This window comes from Benincasa hispida, chromosome 3 (assembly GCF_009727055.1).
Source record: "Benincasa hispida cultivar B227 chromosome 3, ASM972705v1, whole genome shotgun sequence".
Classification (NCBI taxonomy): Eukaryota; Viridiplantae; Streptophyta; class Magnoliopsida; order Cucurbitales; family Cucurbitaceae; genus Benincasa; species Benincasa hispida.
In genome coordinates this window covers 15,061,555-15,073,136 of record NC_052351.1, presented here as the reverse complement: position 1 = coordinate 15,073,136, position 11,582 = coordinate 15,061,555, and the positions used below count along the sequence as shown (strand labels likewise).

The following is an 11,582-nucleotide window of genomic DNA, read 5'->3' as shown; positions in this document are numbered from 1 at the left end:
TCTCTCTCATAATCTCGCTCTCTCTTACTCTTCCCTCTTTCGTTCTCTCCCAATACAAAATTATTTATAACACATTAAATAATTATGAGTGTTATGAGGAAGAGCTTTCGTTCTTTCCACATCAAATCACTTGAGATGAAAAAACTACCCTTCATAAAGTTTCCAAAAAAAAATCAGACCAAAAAAGAAAAAACCTGGAATCTCCCAAGTTAAGAAGCTTCGTGTCAGATATGCACCAATGAATGGGTTAGAAAGAATAACATTTCAAGCTGGAAACTCCGAAGTTAAAAAGAAAAAAAACTGGAAACTCTCACTCTCTCTCAAAATCTCACTCTCTTTCAATATCTCGCTCTTTCAGCTCTCTCTCTTACTCTTCCCTCTTTCGTTCTCTCCCAATACAAAATTATTTTTAACACATCAAATAATTATGAATGTTATGAGGAAGGTCTCCATAATGATAATTAAACAGACTCAATAATAATGTTATGGTAAGGTCGAGGGTTCAAAGTTCCATGTACAAAAAATACGAAAGGGGAAGGTCGAGGGTTCAAAATTCGACCTATATAAGTCGAATTTTCAACCCTCGACTTATTTTTAAAAAAAAAATAAAAAACAACAATATTTTTACAAATAGTTTGAAAACAACGATATTTTCCTAAATAGTTTCTAAAAGGACAATATCCTTTTAATTTTCCCTATTTAAAACAACTTAAACCCTTTTTCCTTTTCCTTCTAAAAATTCAGATATCTAAATCTTTTCAGATTTAAAATCCCAATTTTATTTTTTTTGGAAAGAAACACTTTAAACCAATTGTCATAATTAATCGATTTAATTTAATTATCTTCTCCGGAAAAAAAAAATACAAAGATAACTCGAAACTCCAAATTTTAATTTAATTTTCTAAATTAAATTAGAAATTGAAACAATTAGATATAAGTCCTAAGTTTCCCTTCAACCAAATTTAAATTCCAAAATTCCTCTATGAGCAAAACAATTAAATTGAGTCATCCTTTACAACAATTCGATTCATCCATCGAAATTTAAAATATTCGCAAATACCACAAAACTACATAGTTTAAATGACAAGCTAATTTGGAATGTCACAATTATGAATATTATAATAATAAATAGATATCTATTGCTTAGTGTCCCAAAGTCATCTATCACCCTTTATGTTGTCCATGTGCCTAATAATTATTCATGTTTGGTGTCCATGTAAATCTGCATCCTAATTGCCACTTTTTCTATAAATAATGACATTTGGTGGATCATAAAATCATATATACATTGGTGAGAATTCCACTTCCATTTACATATTATCCAATTTTATAATTTTAATTATTTTATGCTTTTAGTTATTTTATTATTTATTATTATATAAATATATTGTTATATTATATTTTCTCTATATCTGTGTTTCCTCTATGCTCCTCAATTTCACAACTTATATGTTAATACCTAATAGAAAGCATCACATTGTGTTTCAAGGAAAAAAAGGAAGGAAAAAGAAAGAGAGAAAGAAAGAAAGAGTGAATGCATAACATTTTCAACCTTTTTCTTCAACAATTTTTTAGCACATAGATGAAAATCAAATCTTCAATCTTTTGAAAGAAAGTCATGTCAATTACAGTTAAGTTCACCTTGTCTCTTCTATAATCTTTTCATATAAATATATTCAGTATCACTCAAGTAAAAGTAGCTAATTAGAATAACAATGATCGACAAAATCCAAAAAAATAAAATAAAATAAATTATAAGAGATAGACAATTACCTCCACCGTTATAAGGTCTATTTGATGAAACAAAAAATAAAGGCATGAGGATTATGCCCAAATGGAATATCGTATAATACATTTGATGGTATTTGAAGGGTCGTTGCCCTTAAAACGTGGTATTAGAGCCGTGCTCAATCAAAGTCCACGGTACACCATCATGGGGATATCCAAAAGCCCATTGTCCCAAACACTTTCAGTTCCACCAAACTTGATTTAAACTTAAATAAATATTGCAATTTATACCTAGATTAAAATTTTGCTAATTTTTCAAATAATATTTTAATAGATTAATTTCGATGAAATAAAGTTTGATAACTTTGACCAATTTACAAATTAATTAATCAATAACTTTGTCAAGAATCATAAATTTCAACCAAAAGTAAGTCATTTTCCCTAAAAAAATTTTTTTTTTTTAATATCTGTGAGTGTCCCAGCCAGTTTATACACACTTTCATTAATCTCATCGGATAATCCATTTGACTTACAACATTAGTCACCATGGATTGAACCAATGACTTCTTAGCCCTTTTTCCTACCATTTTATCAATTTCATATCTATATGAATTTTCTTTAGCAATATCTGGAGGTAAAGAGTTAAAATTACAATTTTTTTTTTTAAAATTAGAGTTAAAATTATGACATCTAAAGTGCAATCTGGTGCAATTAAAAGATTAAAATAGAAACTGATACAAAAGTTGAGGGGAACACTATTTTTTTAATCTAGTTAAAATAGATCAAACAATTTATTTTTTAATTATTATTTTGAGAATTAAAATAAAATACATCAAATAAATAATGACCAAGAAGATGAAACCTAGAAAAGAATAACCAAAGTCAAACATACAAAATTGCAAGAATGACAACAAATAGAGAGACAAGTGGGTTTAATGGCGTCGCATCACCCGCCCCAATTTCCGGCAATGGTTGCGTACTGTTGCTTTTTCTTGGGGTAGAAGTTGCCGGAGGAGAGTCGCCGGACGGTGGATATTCGTTGGCCGGAGGAGAGTTACCGGAGGGCGTGCCGACGCCATAACTGTTACCTGGATTTAAGAAAACAACCATAACTGAGGCTGAAAAAATCCAGAAAAACGAAGAGGAGATTTTCAAGAAAAAAAAAAATAGAAATTTTTTTTATAAATAGAAAAATTCCAAAAATATTTACATTTTATAAAAAAAAAATCCAAAATTTTTTAACTTTTTGCTATAAAGTATAAATAATTTTAAATATTTTTATATTTAAAAAGGCCCCAAGAAAATACTCACAATCTTCTACTTCTTTCCATCCCAACACCATCTTTTCACGATCAAAGACAATGCGATAACCAGTCAAGAGATTCTCTACAAGAAAACGAATATCACTAAGAGCCCATTTGGATTACCGATATTATTTTATGGATATAGATATTAAATATTTGATTTGAATCTTTGAAAGTTAAATATCGGGGATAAATTAATGTCTAGATATGCAAGATAATTAATATCGAAAAGTCAAATATGCATGTTCAATTTACCAATTTTTCATATAAAAACCAAAATTAAATAATTATTTAATTAAATACATGAGAACAATTGTTATAGTCATAAATCAAATTTAGCATTATTTAATCAATAAAAATAAATGAATATTTTTATATTAAATCTTTATTAAACATAATTAATGAGTTAAAATTAATTAAATATTGACCATCATTCTAATATAATAATTTATATTAAATAGTTGAAATAGCATAAAATACTGATTGAAAATTATTAATTCTAATTAATATATTTATATTTAATAATTAATTAAAATTAATAATATTGAGTTATTGATATTAATTTATGGAATTTTTTATCTATTCTAAAAAAAAATTTATGGAAATTTTTCACAAACTATTTACAGAAATAACAAAAAAAGAATACTGATAGACACTGATAAACTTCTATCAATGTCTAACAGTGATAAACTTTATCAGTTTCTATCATTGGTAGACTTCTATCCGTTTCTATCCCTGATAGACTTCCATTCCATCTGCTTCTATCACTGATAGATATTGATAAACTTATATCATTGATAGACATTGATAAACTTCTATCACTTGTAGACAATAACACCTTTGATTTTAAGAACTGAAATGATGTGAAACGTCTGAAATCCATGAAAAACTTGAGAGTTCATGATCTTCTTCGGACATCAACACCACTAAGATTGAAAAACAAGATGCTATAAAATATAGCTTCAGAGATTAGATGGAGAGATAGGAGCACTCACGTCCAATTATATTGATATTAGTGCTTTTCAAAATGGCTAGACAAACGGCATATCCACCCATATCCTGAAGCCCACGAAAAACTCAGATCAAGCAAAGCCAAAAAAAGATAGCAGAAAATCTGAAATTTACTTTTAGCTGTTAAAGATACTCACATCAGTAGGAATGCTAACATACGTAGTAATAGCGCCAAAATCATATCCACTCTCCATTGTAAAATTCAAATTGGGTGATAAAAATATTGTTTTTAGACTGGTAGAAATCAAGAGGGAATCAGAATTTGAAGGTCTTTTGAAAGACAGGAAATAGTCACATAAGATGTATCTTTGATCTAAAAACTTAAGCTAGTGGGTGAATTGTGAAAGTAAATATAATTATATATCATTGTTATCCACTTACGGAAGTTGGTAGCAATACTCAAATGGGTAATCAGAATCAAACGTAATGCGGTCTAATTTCATTGCTGCATCCATCTGCAAAACAACTCTATATATAAACAAGAGATTCCATTAACTCATATGGCACTTTCTAAGAGAATTGAAATTGCATATAGCTTACTTTCTTAGTAATAAGAGAGTAAATTGGGTCAGCTAGGTATGTAAAAGAGGAACCGGTGTCGATAATTGCAGTGAATTCAACATTAGTGGGTCTTGTTACCACTATTATCTGAATGATGGTGACATTGTAGTATAAACTGCCAATTAACAAACAAGACAATTCAGTTAGAACAACCAACTTCTCCAAGATAAATGAATGTCATAGATTTTAACTTTTGCACATGTAAAAAGGTGAGAAGTTCTTACGACATGGGATTCAAGGGTGTTTCTCTCTGGCCTAATGGGCCTACGTCTCCATAATCGATTCTCCCAAGACCATCATATGCAAAACACATGGAAAATGAATCAGGAAGCCCATGGCTTGCTAAGAAGCTCGGAACCGATAGCTTTCCCATGCCGAGCCCAATAAGACCATTGGGAGCTGCAATATTTGAAAATAGACCAGTCTGGACCTTACCACATCTGCCATGAAGAATCCCATTTAAGCAATGCAAAAACTCAACAGACTGTAGATGATGTCTATAAGACAGTATTGTTGACATTAAATTAATTATAAAGTGCTAAAACTGTCATTGAACTCCCTAAAAAAGATCACATAGTAATGATTAATTAGTGTTACAGAATCAATTATAATTAGTCCAATACATATTTTCTTAAACTGCCATCGAATTTGTATTTGATTACTTTGTAATCTTCACAAAAAAGAAATCTAAACGAAATGTGTCCAATGAAATTTCAGCACAAGAAGATATAATTCATAACTCAGAGAGATTCAACAAAACTCACCCTAGAGTAACCTTCATATCGACGGGTTTGACTTGTGAATCATTAGTGGCCAAGTGCAATATGTCCTGTACTAAGTATCCAGCAGATGAGGTATTGGGAGACAGATGATGAGTTTTGTAAGGACAAGTACTTTTGTTTGAAGTGCATTGGTTTGTAAGCTCGCACAAAGAGTTGCTGCAGGGTACATTTGTGCTTGTTGTTGAATCATTTGGACTGTAATGATTCAACCAAAACTGTAGAAATAGAACAAAAAAAATGAATTAATTGATACCAACCAACGTCAACTTCAAGAATTAGCACTATTTGTTTCCCAAGAAAATGGATGAAGGAAAGTAAGTGAGATTATGATAAAGAGAGAGTACTTTTTCCCCATCTAATTTGGTCAAATAAGTAGGACATTTGGTGCATTCACAGGGTAACCAGAACAAATCGCTTCCAGTATCCAAAGCCACTAAGAAAAATCGGCCCGGTGTTCCGACCGATACATTGGCGTAGTACAAACTGAAAATCCCCAAACAAAAGGAAACAAAATAGAGCAATTAAACCAAGGCAATAAACCAAAGAGAAAATTTAGAACAAATTAAAATCATAATAGACTCAAAATTAAGAATATAGAGGGGAAAAATTAGGGAAATCAACGGAGAAAGTAAGGTGCAATGCAGTACTTTCCCAAACCGCCGATGTTGTAGGTCTCGTTCCCATAAGAGAACATCGGCGACGTATCATCGTTAGTGGTGGTCAATCGCCGGTCGTGAAGTAGCCGATCGCGGTGGACCATAGTCGCGTAATACCCAGGGGTGTGTTTCTCCGGTAAACCCTCAGAGTCGAGAATGTCCTTAATCGAATCCGAAAATCGATGGTGGATACTGAACTTAAAGGAAGCGGTATGGCCACTCCTCAGGCCGCCGGCGACAAGTAAAACAGAAAGAAACAGAAACATTTGGGCGCCAGAGCTGAATGTCCACGCCATGGACGCCGATCAGAGGATCCAGGAGTTTTCCGGGAAAATGATGAAGACATGGAGGGAATTGAGAAGAAGAATTTAAATGGAATTGAAGGGGAGTGGAGGAATTAACGGATTCAATGTGGAGTAACATGAGAAGCGTTGAAGTTCTGAAGAAGACGACGAAATTGTGATATCTGAAGAACAAAGTCAAACATTTCTCTTTGTTAGGAAGAAATATATATATTAAAGTATGATATATATATATTTTTTAATTTTTGAAAATGATATTAAAGTATGATATTTATATAATATACTTTTGGAATTTCTAATTTTATAATGGATGGTTCATGCAAAGAGAGTTAATGGGAGAAATAAGGCGATTTTTTTAAAGCTAATTAGGAAAGAAAGGTTGATTTCAAACTACTTAAGAAAAATGGATGAAAATCTTGTCTTTAGAATGCATCTCTACACATTCTACAATTTTTTTTTTAAAAAAAAATTAACCAATCAAAATTGAATGCGTCTCTTATTTTTTTTTTTTTAAAAAAAAGAACGGTTTAAATGTGTCTACTGCAGACACATTTAATATAAAAAGAAAAAATATTGATAAAGACGATATTTTTTCTAATAAATTTTAATTTTTTTTAACCCTAAAATTAACAATAGAAATTTTCATTCTTTTAACATAAAATTAATCATCTCATTAACCTCATTTTTTTATAGTGATGCTAATGTTACACATTTTAATTTGATATACACAATAATCTTACTTTGATTAAGAATTTTTATTCTTTGATTAATTTAATATATTTGATATTAATTTTAATAATGTTCAACTCGTTTAATTCTAAACCATCATTACTGTGTTTTGTATATATATAAAAAATAATGTTCAATATTTTCAATATTTATAAAGTTTGTACTTTGTACCAAAAATATTCTTTTCATATATATACATTTTTTTAAAACAATTATAGTTAATATTTATGAAATTTGTACTTTGTTCCAAGAATAATCTTAAAACTTTGAAAAACTCATCTAATACCTTTAAACCAACAATATATAAATATATTTCAAAGATACCTTCACCAACCTTTTTTTTTTTTTTTTTTTTTTGAAATTGTTAGGAACTTGTGTAAAAACATGGATATTAACTTTCAATAGTTGTATCAATAATTTTTAAGGTTCTTTAGAAAGGGGAGATGTTTGAGGTGTGGACTAAAATTGCAATTTTTTTTATATATTTGAATTTGATTACAAGTACAGGGTTTTTATTTGTGACGAGAACAAGATCCTCAATTACACCTAAATTGATCTTGTTGAATCACATAGTATCCACGATCACCATGATCTCCTATACTTGATGATGTGCCCTCCCCTATAAAATGTATACCCTCGCCACGATGTTAGTATGTCACGTATTGATCATGGACATCTCAATGAACATGTGAAGTTTACCATTCTTCCATAGTTAGTGCTCTAAGGGTTGTTGGAAAAAATTCAAATGTTGAGGGGATGACATCATGAAACTATGTGTAAAATGATTGAGTGGGGTTGCTGGATATTCATTCTGAACACTAGGTCGAATAGGAATATCTTGATGTCTTCCTGGATCACCTTATTCTTCAATTGGAACATCATCATCGAAAAAAAATTAAAAATTTATATAAAAAAGGTCTCATCTTTATTTTTTTATATTGAATGTGTCTACTAACAAGACGCATTCAGGCTGTTTTTTCTTTCTTTTTTTTTTTTAATAAAATGAATATGTCTCTTCAGAAGATGTTTAGTTTTGGCCAATAAAAGAGTTAAAAGAAATTGTGGAATGTGTCCCTTCACACATTCTAGTAAAGACAAAAATTTCACCCATTATTCCTAAATAGTTTGAAATCAACCATTTGTTGAAGGAGAAATTTGGACCAACAACAAATTGCCACGTTGTTTGCTAAATTAATGATGAAATTTCAAAATATTAAATTTGGGACCAATTAGGAGTTGAAGATAAATTTCGATGATACCACGCGGTTTCATCATATCCGTTGAATTGGATAAAATTAACTTGGTTCAATTTAATATTATTATTATTTGGGTTAAAGTCTCTAAACCCAAAAATTGATTGAATTTGACCCAAATGTCAAACAAACTCAAATCCAACTAATTGGGCCAAGAGTCATACTCATAGATCAACCAAGTCCAAATCCAACTAACTGGGCCCAAGAGCCAGACCCATGGATCAACCAAGCCCAAGTCCATGAAGCCCACCTGAGAACTCTATAAATAGATAAGCTCTCCTCATTTGCAGAGGTTAGCAATTCTACATTCAGAGAGCCTAGAGAGAGTTCATCAACAAGCAGAAAACTCCCTAGACTCCTGAAGCTGCACTCTTAGAAGACAAAAGACCCTTGAAGACATAAAGACTCTTTCAAGACTTCTACTTCAAGAACGTTCGGTGCCTTTCTTCTTCAAGTCAAGCACATCAACTCAACAGGGAGAGAATCAGAGGATCTACTTCAAGAATGTTTGGTATGACACTTTGCTTCCTCTTCAAAGTCAAGTTTGGATTCTTCACTACTTCCTCGTTGAAGTCAAGTTTGGATGTCGTTGCTTCCTCTTCGAAGTACAAGTTGAAGGAACTCTTATTCAAAAGAACCAGTGAGTGGAAGCAAGATCTTTCCAAGACCATTGTGAAATAATAAATGCATTCACAAACATACAAGAACAGTTATGCATTATAGAGAAAATTACATCATGCTTTCTTACTAAAACAAAAAGAATTGAGAGACATACCTTTTAAAGAACTCTTCTTCTGTCAATCTCTCGCTCTCGTGAGCAATCTTCTAGCAATCTCTCGCTCTCGTTGCAATTAGAACAGTCTAAACCTCGAACAGAAACCCTCGACACAACCACTCGACAACCTTGGTATTCTCGGAGTGAGAATCCAGTGTGGGCTCTGTGTGAATTTGGTAGAAGGAAGGAGGAAGTATACGATCGAACTACACGATCGAGTAAGTGGGAGAAAGGTAAGTCTGTCGTATAGATAAAGAGTACTTGATCGTCTAGTAATCTTTTACTCTTGTGAGCAATCGTCTAGCAATCTCTCGCCCGATCGTTTAGTCTCTCGTGAGGGCTATCGTATAGTCTCTCGTGAGCAATGAATAGTAATGTAATAAATGAAGTGATCGTCCATAAAATGAAAAACTTTTTTCATTTTATTCTTTAAATATTAAAACTAAAAATAACTTCCCACTTGCACAGTTAATTGGAGAAAAAAAAATAACTAACTAAACAATTATCTTATAATTGTTTTTATTATAAATAAATATAAGAACTAACTTATCATATTATATTTATAACTTATAGTTTTAATATCACATCATATGTAATATTTAAACCATAGTGCTTTTCTCCTTTATTTAATATAAATCATATTTATATCAATTTCTCCAATTAATGTATCTAATATATCAAATCAATTATATCACATATAATTCAACCAATTTAATTATATCATATATAATCAAATTTCCTATTGTTAATTTGAACACTTCAAATTAACCCAAAAACTGATTCTCAACTTGAATCTATTGACCTACCAAGGGGACCTTATGGACCTGTAGCTTGAAGCACCAATGGTACATAAACAACTGACTAAACTCTTTCATCACGATATCCACCATCCGTTAACTGTCGAGCATTCCACTAAAGATCGACAACTGCACTCTTTGCACTATAGATATATTTCTGTGTCCATTGGATATAACCAATCAACAGTACGATAACACTTCACAAATCGCTAAGTTTAGTTGGGCCAATTTAGCGTTTTGCCTTGTAGTTACGTCTAACTCCTTAAATACGATTGATTTCTCTAATAAACAATACATCATAGTCCTACTATGAGTGAACACTTCTCGGACCGAGAAAGTGTGTGGCGCCACATTGTTCAAGCCCTAGAATCAGCCCTTAGGGGAGTAATCCATCTACTTGCCCCTGCTTTGAGGAATGAGTGAATTCCATCAGGTGTAGTTGAGTTCCCAGCTCCCCAATCAGAGGAATCCCCAAAGTGGTAGGTTTGAATCGGCAATCTGGTCATTTGCACTCATGCAAATCAAAGGACTGCCCGCATAGGCAGAAGTTCCTAATCACTCAGGATTAAGGTCATGTTATCTATGGTCATCCTAGTGAAAGGAAAGTCTCTGTTATGAACACCGTTATATAACGAGACTAAACATTTTGTGGTCCAGTATTATACAAACTCCTTTGTATAGGATACCCCCGCTCGTGTGTCTCCACATGAATGATCAGGATCAAACCATCTGTAGCACTTTACAACACTTGTAACATCTATAAAGCGGGTCGTATCCATAGTGTCACCAGGTTAAGGTTTCCCTACTTTATCCATATACTACAGACCATTTAGGTTATCACTTAAGGCATGATCCACTTGTATGTCTCCACATACATGCTTAAGTTACAATAATAACCATGGATATTAGTTTATTGGTTTATGATTAATGCAATTAAAATATCTCATATTTCATAAACAAAAGTGAAGAAAATATCTTATATTTTTACATCACAAATGTTTATTAATACACGTGTTTACAAACTACAGGATCCTACGAGATTTAGGGTATCAACCCCAACAATCTCCCACTTGTCCTAAAGCGAGTGGGTGTACATGATAAAAACAAGTACAAAACAATAAACAGGGCACTAAGGCCTAGTATAAGATCTCCCATTAGTCTAGCCGCGGACGGTTCCGTAGACCTATGCTCTATAGTGACCTTAAAAAACTGTAGCTGTGAGAGCCTTCGTAAACAGGTCAGCAACATTATGCTCCGAAGCTATTTCCGTGACTATCACGTCCACTCGATGCATAATCTCGCGGATGGGATGATACTTTCATCCTATATGTTTATTGCGCTTGTGACACCTCGGCTCCCTGGAGTTCGCCATAGCACCACTATTATCACAATAAACGGTGATGGGCCTAGACATGTCTGAAATAACTTCCAGATGAGTCAGGAACTTTCTGAGCCAAACAGCCTTTTTAGAAACTTCACAAGCCGCTACATACTCGGCCTCCATCGTGGAGTCAGCGATGTACCCCTGCTTAGTGTTTCGCCATGCTACAGCCCCTTCATTAAGAGTAAACACTGATCCTAAAGTGGATTTCCGAGAATCCTTATCAGTATAAAAATCAAAGTCTGTGTATCCAGTAGGGATCAAATCCTTAGATCCATACACAAGCATGTAGTCCCTCGTTCT

At 32.4% G+C, this 11,582-nt stretch overlaps 1 protein-coding gene across 1 annotated transcript; it reads right to left on the bottom strand.

Annotated features, from left to right (window-relative positions):
* Positions 1-2,481: 2,481 nt before the first annotated feature.
* On the bottom strand, positions 2,482-6,534 carry LOC120074060 (aspartyl protease family protein 1-like). The gene is made up of 10 exons (XM_039027048.1): positions 6,034-6,534; positions 5,731-5,869; positions 5,369-5,601; positions 4,829-5,044; positions 4,584-4,719; positions 4,425-4,498; positions 4,181-4,277; positions 4,028-4,091; positions 3,040-3,114; positions 2,482-2,816 (listed from the first exon to the last, which is right to left on the bottom strand). The coding sequence occupies exons 1-10, from the start codon at positions 6,336-6,338 to the stop codon at positions 2,611-2,613; spliced, it is 1,545 nt and encodes a 514-aa protein (XP_038882976.1). The 5' UTR covers positions 6,339-6,534; the 3' UTR covers positions 2,482-2,610.
* Between the last annotated feature and the right edge of the window lie 5,048 nt (positions 6,535-11,582).

Coding starts and splice junctions, on each gene's coding strand:
- LOC120074060 (XM_039027048.1), bottom strand. CDS start 6,338: ATGGCGTGGACATTCAGCTCTGGCGCCCAAATGTTTCTGTTTCTTTCT. Junction 4,720..4,828: donor ACACCCTTGAATCCCATGTC/GTAAGAACTTCT, acceptor GTTAATTGGCAG/TTTATACTACAATGTCACCA. Junction 4,278..4,424: donor GAGTATTGCTACCAACTTCC/GTAAGTGGATAA, acceptor GATTTCTACCAG/TCTAAAAACAATATTTTTAT.